The sequence below is a fragment of the Oratosquilla oratoria genome, chromosome 37, assembly GCF_046742065.1.
Source record: "Oratosquilla oratoria isolate Oo_2021 chromosome 37, ASM4674206v1, whole genome shotgun sequence".
NCBI classification, from domain to species: domain Eukaryota; kingdom Metazoa; phylum Arthropoda; class Malacostraca; order Stomatopoda; family Squillidae; genus Oratosquilla; species Oratosquilla oratoria.
In genome coordinates, this window is record NC_134813.1 from 3,449,343 (window position 1) to 3,464,646 (window position 15,304).

The 15,304-nt window shown below is 40.5% G+C and overlaps 1 protein-coding gene across 9 annotated transcripts in view; it reads right to left on the reverse strand.

The window, feature by feature from the left end:
• Nucleotides 1-15,304, reverse strand: part of LOC143019504 (glycerol-3-phosphate phosphatase) — an 80,973-nt gene that overhangs the window by 19,144 nt on the left and 46,525 nt on the right. For all 9 annotated transcript variants that reach the window (XM_076175171.1, XM_076175167.1, XM_076175172.1 and 6 more), the window contains 2 exons: nucleotides 5,992-6,129; nucleotides 5,420-5,630 (listed from right to left, as the gene is read on the reverse strand). In XM_076175171.1, the coding sequence (XP_076031286.1) occupies nucleotides 5,420-5,630; nucleotides 5,992-6,129 (349 nt within the window). The remainder of the gene's footprint in view (nucleotides 1-5,419; nucleotides 5,631-5,991; nucleotides 6,130-15,304) is intronic.

Sequence of the window (15,304 nt, forward strand, 5' to 3'; positions counted from 1 at the left end):
CGTCCCCTTCACCCCATCCATCCATCTCATCCTCAAATTCACTCCCTCTACCTCTGTCTTTCACTTCCTTTCTTAATATTTCTTCACTCATTTTTTTCATGTGTCCAAACCATCCCAATACTCTTTCATCAGCCCTATCTGTCATCTCCTCCTATTCTCCTCCTCACCTCCTTGTTTCTCACTCTATCCAACCTACCATACTTCTTAGACATTTCATCTCATACACATTCAAACTTTTCCTCTCTGCTTCTTTTAAACTTCAAGTCTCAGCCCCATACAAAGCCGTCAGCACAATCGCCCCTTCATACATTCTCCTCTTTGCATCCATTCCCATATGCCTATTTCTTATGACACTTTTTAATCCCCTAGGGCATTTACTTGCTTCTTTCAATCTACAATTTACCTCTACCTCCACTCTTCCCTTTCCTGCCATATGCAACCCCCAAATACATAAAACTATCCACTTCCTCCAGCCCACCTCCTTTAAGACTTCCAACTCACTGCCACTATCTCCTCTTGTATATCTCATTACTATGCTTTTACCCACATTTACCTTCAACTTTCTCCTATTGCATACTTTCCCAAACTCCATCACCAACTCCCTTAATCCCACCTCTGACCCAGCCATAAATGCAGTGTCTTCATTTTTATAAAACCATCTCCAGTCCCCTGCCCATTACCCTTGCCTTAACTCCCACACCACCCCATCCATGTACACAATGAACAACCATGGTGACATTGCACATCCCTGATGTAGCCCCACCTTTACCTCAAACCCCTTGCTTTCAAAGGATTACAAAGGCGGAGCATGCCGACAGGAGACCTTTTGGTCCATATCTAGGTCGGATGCAAAAAAAAAAATAATAATAATAATAAATAAAAACTATAATAATGTAAATAACAAATAAAATACATAAATAAATGCATATAGTTAAATAATAAACAAACAGGTAAATAGTAAATAATAATAAATTGACATATAACTAATAATAAATGAAAATCAAACAGTCAAATGATAACAAAACAAAAACAAATAATATAAAATAAATTATAATCATTACAGCATCTTGCTTAGGTGTTTATCTAAATGATTCTTAACCTCTTCACTACGGGGCACATTGTATGTCTGGCAGCATTAGCTGCCAGGCGTGCGATGTTGCGTCATAATAATCGCATTATAAAAAATAAAGTCAGTGCTCAATTGCTTGTTCTCTTTCATCCGTGAATTTTGATAACCATAGAAAATATGATGAAATCAGTTTAGAGAGAATGAGGGTCACACAGGTATGACTACAATAAATATAATCAAGACACCGACGTCGGCATCATCGCGTACCCACTTGCTCCTCATGACGCCTATGTAGGCATCACCGTATGGAAGTGGTTAAAGCTTCGAACTGAACTACATTGCACTACCTGTGCAGGAAGTTTATTCCATTTATTAACTACACGGTTGGCAAAGTTCTTTCTACTTACTTCCAAATTGAATCTATTTCCGGACAGTTTGAGACCATTGTTTCTTGTCTGATTCTCATTCAATGTGAAAATGTTGTCACTTTTGATGTTGTCAATTCCCTTTAGAATTTTAACGACCTGTATCAAGTCACCTCTGAGTCTACGCTTTTTTAGGGAAACAGATTCATATGTTTTAGTCGATTTTCGTATGATTTATTTTTGACACCTCATGCAATCACAACATCATCCATATACAACCATTCTCCATTCACCCCTGTCTTCTGTCCTCTCCCATCCTTCCTCAACAGACATTCCCCTCTTCCTCAAAGCCCCCTTCACCCCATCCATCCACCTCATCATAGGACGTCCCCTCATGTTCACTCCCTCCACATCTGCCTTCCATACCTCTTTTACTAGTTTTTCTTCACTCATTCTTTCCATGTGTCCAAACCATCCTAATATTCTTTCATCAACCCTATCTCCCAGCTCCTTTTCCACCCCTATTCTCCTCTTCACCTCCTCATTTCTCACTCTATCTAGCCTAGTAACCCCCATCATATTTCTCAGACACCTCATCTCAAACACATTCAAACTCCTTCTCTCTTCTTCTCTCATGTTCCATGTTTCTGCTCCATACAGTGCTGTTGGCACAATCACTCCTTCATACAGTCTCCTCTTAGCATCCATTCCCAAATGTCTATTCCTCATTACACTCTTTAATCCACCAAGGCATTTACTCACTTCTCTCAATCTACATTCTACCTCCACCTTCACTCCACCTTTTCCTGCCACATTTGCAACCAAGTATCTAAAACTATCCACTTCCTCCAGTCGCTCTCCCTTAATGCTCACTTCCAGTCTACTGTCACTTTCACCCCTTGTACATCTCATCACCTTACTTTTACCCACATTTATCTTTAGCTTTCTTCTATCACACACTCTCACAAACTGTCACCAACTTCCTAAATCCCTCCTCCGATCCTGCCACAAGCGCAGTGTCGTCCGCAAACAACAGCTGGCTCACCTCCCACTTTTCTCCCTTTTCTTTAACCATCTCCAATCCCTTGCCCACTACCCTTGCATTTACCTCTCGCACCACCCCATCCATGTATAAGTTGAACAGCCAGGGCGACACAACACATCCTTGACGAAGTCCCACCTTTACCTCGAACCACTCACTCTCACCATTTCCAATCCTGACACAAGCTCTACTACTCTCATAAAAACTCTTGACAGCTCCCAGAAGCTTTCCTCCTATCCCGTATTATTACTCAGAGTACAAGAGAACAAGTAGTACAACAGTGACATTATATTTTATAATGCGAGTGGTGTGATGAACTGTACATATGGCAACTGATGCTGTGTGGAAGGCAGAGGTGGAAGGATTGAACATGAGGGTCGACCTAGGATGAGATGGATGGATGGGGTAAAAGGGGCAGAAAGAAAGGAATGTCTGTTGAGGAAGGACAGGAGAGGACACAAGATAGGAGTGAATGGAGAATGGTTGTGTATGGATGATGCTGTGATGCATAAGTGGGAGCAGGTGGGGGAACATGTAAGAGAAATAAATTTCTCTCCCTGTCTTCAGGGAGCTTGCTAAAGAGTGTGGGATATCAGTTGGATCTTGTTACGAGATTTTGACAAAAAGATTGAAGATGCACTGCGTTGTGGCAAAATTTGTGCCACGCTTGATGATGGACGAACAAAAAGCCCATCACATCCAGGTTTGGCAGGAACTGCTTGATTGTTCAGAAAAAGATGAAAACTTCTTGTCCAGGATCATAACAGGTGATGAATTGTGGGTTTATGGTTTTGACATTGAAACAAAGGTCCAATCATCCCAGTGGATGAGTGAAACATCTCCTAGACCCAAAAAACTCGCAAAGTTCGATCCAAGGTCAAGGTGATGCTGACAGTTTTCTTTCATGCTAAAGGTGTTGTTCACCATGAGTACCTCCCTGAAGGCTCCACAGTGAACCAGACTTACTACACTGAAGTTCTGAAATGTCTGAGGGATGCCATTCATTGCAAAAGGCCAGAAATGTGGAGGAGTGGTGACTGGTTTTCCATCACCACAATGCTCCAGCCCATTCAGCCCTCAGAACTCGTGATTTTTTGGCCAAACACTTTATCACTGTTCTTCCCCAACCCCTCTACTCACCTGACCTTGCTCCTTGAGATTTTTTCTTGTTCCTCAAACTCAAAAGACCCTTGAAAGGAAGAAGATTTGAGACGATTCCAGAGATTAAGGCAAATGTGATGAAGGAGCTGAAGGACATTACGAAAGAAGCATACCAGGACTGTTTCAACAAGTGGAAACACCGTTGGGATAAGTGCGTGCATTGGGGAGGAAAGTACTTTGACGGGGACCCCAGCTCTGTAACTTCTAAATAAAGTACATTTTGCTTTATGGTGTCAGTTCGTGTATTTTTTAACAGACCTTGTATAAAAGGAGTGATTGTGCTGACAGCAATGTATAGGGCTGCATGGAACATAAGAGAGGAAGTGAGGAGTTTGAATGTGTTTGAGATGAGGTGCCTAAGAAGTATGATAGGGGTTACTAGGCTGGATAGAGTGAGAAATGAGGAGGTGAGGAGGAGAACGGGGGTGGAAAGGGAGTTGTTGTTGTTGTTGTCGTTCCCTAGACTGTCTGTCTGAGCAGTCCCGTCTCCCCAAGGAAGGCCACAGCCGAAACTGGGTTTTCCCACAAATCCTTTATAGAGTGTATGTGTTGTTTGCATGCATGATTGTGTATAATGCAGTCTTCCATTATGTGTTGTATGGTATGGGGTGAAGTGTTACATCCTGGGCAGCTGTTCACAACACGGTCGTCCAGCCTCTTCTGGTAGCTTAGAAGTGCTGGGTGGTGACCGCATCGCAGTCTGGCCAAGTGGACTCTGTTCTTTCGTGGGAGAGAGGATTCAGAAGGGTGGATATCAGGGGGTCTGGCATGCAGCAGTGTGTTGTCTTTCAGTGTGTTAATGGAGCGGTGAGTGATATGATTATGAATATGTTTCCGGAGGCTGGTATTTGGTGGTTGTGGAGGAAGAGAAGAGAGTATCTGTGTGTAATAAAGGTCTTTGGGTGTAGTTCTAATGTTTCTTGGTGTGTGTGGGTGTTCTGCTATGTAGTGTAGCGGGTGTGATGTGTTTGTGGTGGCTGCGGCAAGTGTTTGTGTGCCTCTCATGTCGAGGTGGTCCTTGACTTTGAGGACTTTTGTTTGATGGTGTAAATGGTCTGTAGGTGTTGTATTTGTGCAGCCTGTAATTGTTTTTAGGGCTTTGTTGGGAGGTAGGGTTGATGAAAGAGTATTAGGATGGTTTGGACACATGGAAAGAATGAGTGAAGAAAGATTAGTAAAAGAGGAGTGGAAGGCAGAGGTAGGAGTGAACATGAGGGGGTGACCAAGGATGAGATGGATGGATGGGGTAAAAGGGGCACTGGGAAAGAGGGGAATGTCTGTTGTGGAAGGACTGGATAAGACAGAAGATGGGGTGAATGGAGAATGGTTGTGTTTGGATGATGCTGTGATGCATGCAAGGGAGTGGGTGGGGGGTAGGGGGAGAGGGAGTATGTGTGAAAAATAAATTGATGGAGCCCGAAGGGATATCTCCCAGTCTTCTCTTTTTCTGCATGAGGAGACAGAGAGGGGGGTCACTGATTTAATGAAGCAGCCTTACTGTGGATGTGCTGTGTCTTATGACACTGCTTCTGACCCAGGACAGTGGGCAAGATGCAGGGATGACCCATCATTCAGGAAGAGCCAAGATAAGAGGGAAGGAGGGAGGGAGGGAGGGGGTGAATGGGAATGGAGTATATGGGGATGGAATGGGTGGGAGTGGATTTGATGCCTTTGTTTTTTGGCTACCTCCCTTGTATGGGGAAAAAAGCCTTTGGTATGTATGTACAATATATTGAAAAGAAATTAATACCTTAAGACCTGTACATCACAAGATATACCAACCTGGAAAGACTAGATTCATATTGGATACTGGAAACCTTTCATCTGTATTGGTAGCAATGAAAAGGACATCTGGATTGGCTAAGTATGATGATGCTCTCATTATCTTGGGAAAACTGAAATGTCCATCAAATCCAACAACCACTGCACCAACCTCAGGATCAAGGTGGATTGAATCTCGTAGTGAAATGACATTCTCTGGGCATGGATCAGGCTGAAATAATAAAGAGAATATAAAATACAGGATAAAAACCACCAAGATTTGCAAATCTAACACCACCTGATTCTGCATTATTTCAGGTTTATTTCAGAAGAACACCTTATCTCCAGAGTACAATTTCCAAAGCCCACATGAGATTTTAATAATTTAGTTTAACATAGTGAAATCCCTATCAGGAGGCTAATAAACCATGTCCTTAGTCCAACTCATTGGCAGTTGGGTTTGAACTGCTGTCACTTCAAACTCTATTGTAAGTAGTGATGCTTTAACCTGTTCAGCCAGTGAGCATCCATATATATGTCTACCACAATAAAACTACCTATGCTACACAAGTTCATGTATCAGGTCTACTTACCCCAACCTCAGTGTGTTTAATGTTGACATTGTCCAACTCTCTGGTTATTCCAGAGGTGCCTATAACGTAGACTTTCTTATTGAACTGCTTCTGTTTAAGGTATTGAGCCATCACATATGAAGCACCAACAATCTCCTCCTGTTATATATAAAGCAAAAATACCAGATAAGCACATAAAGCAACTTATATATATATATATATATATATATATATATATATATATATATATGGTATATACATATACCAAGGTCTTTTTTCCCTTATAAGGAAGGTAGCCAAAGTCAAAGGCAATCCACTCCCACCCACTTCATCCCCACATACTCCACTCCCATTCACCACCCCTCCCTCCCTCTTTTCTTGACTCCTGGATGATGGGTCATCCCTGCATCTCACCCACTGCCCTGGTTGATTAGTTTATGAAGTTTTTGGCTGGTATGCCAAGCGCCGGAGCCTGGGGCCATTCAGCGCATATATATCTACTTATTCTTTAAAACATTTACTCGTTTCAATTCATCCACTCAATTTCTGTAAAAATTTAAATATGGTAGAACAAATCTATTTCCTTTAAAAAACATTTTATCCGATCTATGGGAGCGTCCTCTCCTAAAACTTTAGTGATGGTAAGCCCCTCTAGAAGATTGTTTCTTCTAGCAGACCTGAATTGTGGGCATTCCTTTAAAATGTGTTTTACTGTAAGATTCTTTCGACAAGTGGGGCAGAGGGGAGCCTGTCTCTCCGCTCCAGTCATCAACAAGTACTTGTGGGTTAAAAAGGTGTGCCCGATTCTAAGGCGAGTCATGATGATACCTGTCCTCCTGTCTCCCTGGAAATGACTCCAAGGGATGACAGAAGGTTTGATGGATTTGAGCTTTAGATTGTCATTTCCATTATTCCATTGAAGTTGCCACTGTTCTCTGGTGTAACTTCTAATGCGAATTTTAAAATCCATTTTGGGGATTTTGAGTTGGGAGATATGTGCCAGCCCAGCTGCTTCTTTAGCTGCAGTATCGGCTAACTCGTTTCCTTTTATTCCCACATGGGAAGGAACCCAGCAGAAGTTCACAGTTATTTTCTTTCTGTTACTGAGGAGGACCAGCCAATCTTGTATTTGTCCGATAATGGGGTTGACTGGTAATGTTGATTTTATTGATGTTAAAATGCTCTTACAGTCTGTATATGAATTTTTTTTTGTCAGATGTATTGTTAATAATATAAATTAAAGCATTAAGAACTGCCAGCAGTTCTGCGGTAAAAATAGAAATGTTAAAATGAGCTCTCTTTTTTATAATAGATTGAGGGGTAATCACTGAGAAACCCACTCTGTCTGCAGTTTTTGATCCATCAGTGTATAGATTAGTTGCATCTGTGTGGGTCCTGCTGTGTTCAAGGAATTTACTTCTAAGTTCGGACTCTGGGCAGCTATTTTTCTTACACCAGAAAGTGCAAATGTTGATTTCGGGTCTACACCAGGGAGGGTATTTAGCTGGTAAACTTTCTTCGACGTGTAGAGGGGTCAGGTCTATGTTCTTGGCACTATTTTCCAGTCTAACTTCCAGCGGTTTGGAGAGCTTAGGTCGAGTTGGAGCTCTGTCTTTGGGTGTTCTAACAAACTTGTAGTTGGGGTTGTTTTTGGATGACAGTACTCGTGTTAGGTATCTCAATCCTAGTTCCTGCTTTCTAATTGCGAGAGGAGGAATGCCGGCTTCAACATTTAGGCTGTCTATGGGTGATGTTTTATACGCACCTGTGCAGATGCGTTTAGCCATGTTTTGGATATCTAGTTGTTCTAAGATGGTTTTACAGGCAGCACCATAGATTTGGCATCCATAATCTATTTTGCTTAGCCACAAAGCTTGGTACATTCGTAACAGAGTTGTTCTGTCAGCTCCCCAGTTGAAACGTGAAACTACTTTTAAGATGTTGAAGCGTTGTTTCACGTTGTGTATTATTTCATTAACGTGTGTATTAAAGTTTAGTTTTTTGTCAAGGCTTAGTCCTAGGTACTTGATCTGATCCTCGTATGGAAGAATAGAGTCTTCCAGCATTAGTGTTGGGATTTCTTCTCTTATCTTTCTTCGGCAGAAGCGGACTGCTTTAGTTTTCTCCGGGGAGAATTTAAAGCCTCTTTTTTCCGCCCATGCAGTGGTAGAGTTAATGGCAGTCTGTATTTTCTGGCTTGCCTCCAGTGCTGATGGTCTGCTACAGATTAGAACAATGTCATCTGCATATGCCAAGCTATGCACTTCGATCGGTACTTGTTCTAGTAGTCCATTGATGGCTATGTTGAACAGTGTTGGGCTGAGGACACTTCCTTGGGTGCCTTCCTCCTGGGTGTAAGGTCAAGAGAGAGATGAACCTACCCTTACTTTTAGGATACGATCAGTAAGAAAATCTTTAATTGCAAAGAACATATTTCCTCCTACACCCCATTTGGCAAGTTGTTTTAGGATGCCACCACGCCAGGTGGTGTCATATGCCTTTTCTAGATCGAAAAAGACTCCTATGGTTTGGCTCTGTGTGGTGAAAGCATTCTGAATTTCTCGGGTAAGAAATATCAGTGGGTCTATAGTGCTTCTGTTTTTTCTGAAGCCAAACTGTCTGTTTGAGAGGAGATTTTTCGACTCTAATATCCAGACAAGACGCGTGTTGATTATTCGTTCGTATATTTTGCATACACAAGATAGGATGTAATGACAGTGGAAGACAAAAGATCACGATGGGATGTAATTATAGTGGAGGAAAAAATATCACGGTAGGATATAATGTCACTGGAGGACAAAATATAATTTTAGAAAGGGATGCCGGACATAATGTCACTGAACGACGGGAGGCCGGCGTGAATCACGGTGATGTAGGGGGACAAAATGTACAAAATAGATCGGATGACCGTAATCGACCAGATGTCCGTGATGGGGGAAATGTTAATTTTGATAGGAGAAATGTTAATGAGGCATTGAATGTCAATGAAGGACCAAATAATAATGATATAGAGCAAGGCATAAATAAAAAACAAAATGATAATATAAGACATGATTTTGAAACTCAAAATGTGTCAAAAAGAAATAATCACGAGTTTCTTAAAACTATGTACTTTAATGCTCGTAGTATTAGGAACAAATTTCAAGAAATACAGGCGTATGTCAAAAGCGAAAATCTCGATATGATAGGAATAACTGAGACATGGTTAAATGGTACAGAGTTCGAAGCTGAATTTAATATTGCGGGATTTAAACACTTTCATCAGGATAGAAACCACAAGAAAGGTGGGGGTGTTCTATTGTACGTTAAAAACAATGTTCATGCTTGTGTTTTAGAGAAAGTGAAACAGGATGCATATGATAGTTTGTGGGTTGAGTTAACCCAAACAAATGGACAAAAAATGAATATAGGTGTAATATATAGGCCAAAGACATTATCATTAGCAGACGACAAACTGTTATTTCAAGAACTGTCTAGTTTCTGCAACCGGGATTTATTGATAATGGGTGATTTCAATTTTACTGACATTGATTGGATGACCCTTGAACATGGCCATATAGGTAGTCGCTTGATTGATTTTCTTGGTGACAATTACTTAATTCAGCATGTAAAAGAGCCCACAAGATATGGAAACTTACTCGATTTATTGATCACTAGCCGCGAAAGCATGGTAACTGATGTAGAAGTCGGTGAATCTGTTGCAAATAGCGATCACAACTTAGTCAGATTCAAACTCCTAAACAATTTTAGAATAGATACTTGTGCTTCTAAAATACCCGATTTCAGTAAAGCTCAGTTCATAGGACTACGTCAGGAGCTTCAGCTTACAGATTGGGAGGCAAAATTAAACGAAAGGCCTGTAGATCAGATGTGGGAAATATTTCAAAATACGCTCACTAAGATGATTCAAGCTTACATTCCTTTTAAGGACAGACGTCCCCCAAATCAGGCTCGCCCAAAGTGGCTCGACAAAGAAACTGAAAAAAGTATTGCTAAAAAGAGACAGGCTTATAAGAAATATAAGTGCTCGGGTGCATCAAATGACTATGAAAGTTATGTATCAATACAGAGAGATTTAAAAAAGACAATAAAAAAAAGAAAACGACAATACGAAATGAACATCGCTGATAAATCTAAAGAGAATCCCAAAGAATTCTATAGTTACATTAGAGATAAAAAGGTTGTTAGGAATCACATTGGTCCACTATTATCTGCTGACGGTCAACTTGAATATTCAAATGAAGGAATGTGTAATATCTTAAACAATTATTTTAGCTCGGTATTCGTAAACGAAACACCTCAAAGTGAATTCCAAACTGAAACCTGTGAAAAGTCTGGGGTAAACTTACTCACTACGGTAAATATAACAAAAGAAAAAATTAAAAGGTGTATAGACAAACTCAAAGTTAATAAAACACCAGGGCCTGACGGTTGGCATCCAAGAATCTTAAAGGAAATGAAAAATGAGATTGTTGTTCCATTAGAAATTATTTTCAAGAAATCCATCATATCCGGAGATGTCCCAAGAGAATGGAAGCTAGCTAACGTTACTCCCATATTCAAAAAAGGTGACAAAAAGAAACCAAATAACTATAGGCCTATAAGTTTGACTTCAATCGTAGGAAAAATAATGGAAACTATCATCAGAGATGCTATCGAATATCATTTAGAAGGTAACCGTTTGATAAATGATAGCCAGCATGGTTTCAGACGGAAATGTTCTTGCGTGACTAACTTACTCGAATTCTACAACACAGTTATCTCGAATTATGACAAAAGAAACAATATAGATTTAATATATCTAGACTTTGCAAAAGCTTTTGATACCGTCCCACACGAAAGACTACTTACTAAATTAGCTTTGCATGGAATAAGTGGTAGCCTATTAGGTTGGACTAGTAATTGGTTGAAAGGTCGAAAACAGAGAGTTGTTTTAAATGGAAAAACTTCTGGATGGAAAAGTGTTGCAAGTGGAGTTCCTCAGAGTTCCGTTCTTGGGCCACTTCTATTCATAGTATATATAAATGATATAGACCATGGACTAAAATCTACTGTTTCCAAATTTGCTGATGATACAAAACTGTGCGGAGTGGCAAATGATCACTCAAACCAATTAGATATTCAAGAAGATTTAGATAAATTACAGCAATGGTCTGAAAAGTGGCTAATGAAATTGAACACAAGTAAATGCAAGGTAATGCACATAGGTAAAAATAACAGTAAGTACGATTACAAGTTATTTGGAAATTCGTTAACAAAAGTTGGTGAGGTTATTTAATGTTTGCTGGAGAGAGGGTAGAGTACCGGAGGACTGGAGTAGTGCCTGTATAGTTCCTCTTTACAAGGGAAAAGGGGACAAGTGTGAATGTAGTAATTTCAGAGGGATTAGCCTGTTGAGTGTAGTAGGGAAGGCTTATGGGAGAATCTTAATTGAGAGGATTAGGAGAGGAACAGAAGGAGTAATTGGTGAGGAACAGTGTGGTTTTAGGACGGGTAGAGGTTGTGTAGATCAGATCTTTGCGGTAAGACAGATATGTGAGAAAGCTATAGGAAAGGGGAAGGATGTTTTTTGGGCTTTTATGGATCTGGAAAAGGCTTATGATAGGGTAGACAGAAAGGCACTGTGGGAGGTTATGCAGATTTATGGGATAGGAGGAAAGCTTTTGGGAGCTGTCAAGAGTTTTTATGTGAGTAGTAGAGCATGTGTTAGGACTAGAAATGGAGAGAGTGAGTGGTTTGAAGTAAAGGTGGGACTTCGTCAAGGATGCGTTATGTCGCCCTGGCTGTTCAACTTATACATGGATGGGGTGGTGCGAGAGGTGAATGCTAGGGTAGTGAGTCAGGGATTGGAGATGGTTAAAGAAAATGGAGAAAAGTGGGAGGTGAGCCAGCTGTTGTTTGCGGACGACACTGCGCTTGTGGCAGGGTCAGAGGAGGGATTGAGGAACCTGGTGGCAGAGTTTGGGAGAGTATGTGATAGAGGAAAGCTAAAGATAAATGTGGGTAAAAGTAAGGTGATGAGATGTACAAGGGGTGAAAGTGGCAGTAGACTGGAAGTGAACATTAAGGGAGAGCGACTGGAGGAAGTGGATAGTTTTAGATACTTGGGTGCAAGTGTAGCAGGAAAAGGTGGAGTGAAGGTGGAGGTAGAATGTAGATTGAGAGAAGCGAGTAAATGCCTTGGTGGTTTAAAGAGTGTAATGAGAAATAGACATTTGGGAATGGATGCGAAGAGGAGACTGTATGAAGGAGTGATTGTGCCAACAGCACTGTATGGGGCAGAAACGTGGAACATAAGAGAAGAAGAGAGAAGGAGTTTGAATGTGTTTGAGATGAGGTGTCTGAGAAGTATGGTGGGGGTTACTAGGCTAGATAGAGTGAGAAATGAGGAGGTGAGGAGGAGAACAGGGGTGAAAAAGGATTTGGGAGATAGGGTTGATGAAAGAATATTAGGATGGTTTGGACACATGGAAAGAATGAGTGAAGAAAGACTAGTAAAAGAGGTATGGAAGGCAGATGTGAAGGGAACATGAGGGGACGTCCTAGGATGAGGTGGATGGATGGGGTGAAGGGGGCTTTGGGGAAGAGGGGAATGTCTGTTGAGGAAAGAAGGGAGAGGACGGAAGACAGAGGTGAGTGGAGAATGGTTGTATATGGATGATGTTGTGACTGCATGAGGAGGAATGGGCGGGGGGGTGGGGGGTGGGGTAGTATGTGTGAGTAAATTTTGACGCAGCCCGAAGGGATTTCTCCCCGTCCTCGCCTTATATACAAAGGGGGACGGAGAGGGGGGGTCGCCGATTAAATGAAGCGGCCTTGCTGTGGATGTACTGTGTCTTGCGACACTGCTTCTGACCCAGGGCGGTGGGCAGGGTGCAGGGATGACCCGTCATCCAGGAGGTGCTCAGATGAGAGGAAGGGTGGGAGGGGTGTGGAGTGTATTTAGGGATGAAATGGGTGGGAGTGTTTTTATGCCTTTCCCTTTTTGGCTACCTCCCTTGGAAGGGGGAAAAAGCCTTGGTATATGTATGTATGTATGTATGTTAACAAAAGTGGATAGTGAAAAAGATCTCGGCGTAATTATCAGTAAAGACCTCAAATCATCCAAGCAGTGTATTTCAGCCTCTGAGAAAGCAAATAAGATTCTAGGGCTGATTGCGCGATCTTTTGATTTCAAAAGTCCATCACTCATTAACAAGCTATATAAATTGTTAGTTCGTCCACATTTGGAATATGCTGTTTCCGTATGGTCACCGAATCTCATTAAAGACATTGACAGATTGGAAAGAGTACAACGGCGAGCCACAAAACTGATTCCAAAAATCAAAAATAAATCATACGAAAATCGACTAAAACATATGAATCTGTTTTCCCTAAAAAAGCGTAGACTGAGGGGTGACTTGATACAGGTCTTTAAAATTCTAAAGGGAATTGACAACATCAAAACTGACCAAATTTTTCATTGAATGAGAATCAGACAAGAAACAATGGTCTTAAACTCTCCGGAAATAGATTCAATTTGGAAGTAGGTAGAAACAACTTTGCCAACCATGTAGTTAATGAATGGAATAAACTTCCTGCACAGGCAGTGCAATGTAGTTCAGTTCGAAGCTTTAAGAATCATTTAGATAAATACCTAAGTAAGATGCTGTAATGATTATAATTTATCTTATATTATTTGTTTTTGTTTTGTTATCATTTGTCTGTCTGATTTTTATTTATCATTAGTTATATGTCAATTTATTATCATTTACTACTTACCTGTTTGTTTATTATTTCACTATACCTATGCATTTATTTATGCATTTTATTTGTTATTTACATTATCATAGTTTTTATTTATTATTTTATTATTAATATGATTTTTTTTTCGCATCCGACCTAGATATGGATCAAAAGGTCTCCTGTCGGCATGCTCCGCCTTTGTAATCCCTTGAGGGAGACTGGTTTTTTTTTCCTGGTTTTAGTATAGTTATAATGACCGAAGTCTTCCACGACTTTGGTGAAGATCCTGTAGTCCAAAATTTGTTCAGTATATTTAGGAAAAATTCTTTGGTGCATGTAGGAAGATGTGAAATAATTGAATAAATTATATCATCCTCACCAGGTGAAGTTGGAGATGATAGAGGTATTGCGTGCTCTAGTTCAGTTAGTGTAAAGGGGAGATTATATGCCTCCGTGTTTTTACTTTTTGGAGGGATAACTATTGTACTTTCTCGAATTTTCCTGAAGAAGGGAGTGTAGTGGAGAGCACTTGAAATGTTTGTGAAGTATCGTCCAAATGTTTCTGCTACCTCAAGGGGATCAGAAACTATTTCATTGTTAATTCTAAGGATGGGTAATGGAGATGGTACAAATTTTCCCATCAGTTTTCGGATTCTATTCCATACTAAGCTTACAGGAGAGTCTTGTTTCAATTTACTTATGTATCTGATAAACGATTCTCTCCTTGCTTTTTTGAACGTTTTTTTTTTTGTTTGGCCAATGATCTTTTGTAAATTATTAGGTTAACTGTTATAGGTCGTCTGATGTACTTTTTGTAGCAAATTCTAGTGATTTTTCTGCTTAAGGCACAGGCATCTGTCCAGCATGGAACTAGAGCACGTCTAGGATTTCCTTGAGTTTTTGGTATAGACTTCATGGCCCCATTTATCATAATTCTCTCGAGATGTTCGTAGGCAACATAGGCATTTGGAAAATCTTCATTATTTTTGTCAATTTTTGTGAAGTCTTGGTATGTTTTCCAATCTCCCTCTTCAACTTTCCATTTTGGTAAACAAAGGGATGGAATATTTCTATTTAATTTCATATGGATAGGGAAGTGATCGCTTCCGTATAAATTTTCGTCCACAGACCATTTGTATTCTGGTCTCAACAAAGAGCAGATCGTGAGGTCAATGGCAGATTTAGAATTGTGGGTGATATCGTATCTGGTTGGGGAACCTTCGTTTAGTAGTACAATGTCGTTATTGTCTAGTAGGTTTTCTACTATATTGCCCCAACGATTACATGTTCTTTCTCCCCAAAGCCTGTGTCTGGCATTAAAATCCCCCATTAAAATGAATGGTTGGGGTAGCTGGTATATTAGGTTTTGTAGGTCTTCCAGTTTTAGTTGTAGGTGATTGCCTAATTTATCTTGCAATCTGTTTTCTAGTGCAGGCTCTAGATATAATGAGCATAGAGTAATCCATTTAGTTGTATAAATCTGAATTACACATACTTGTAAAGCTGAATTTAGGTGAAGGCTTCGATGATTCATTGACTTATGAACAATTATGCCTGTACCTCTCCCTGGTCCTCCTTGTATAGGTACACCTGGAGGAGGTGGGGATAT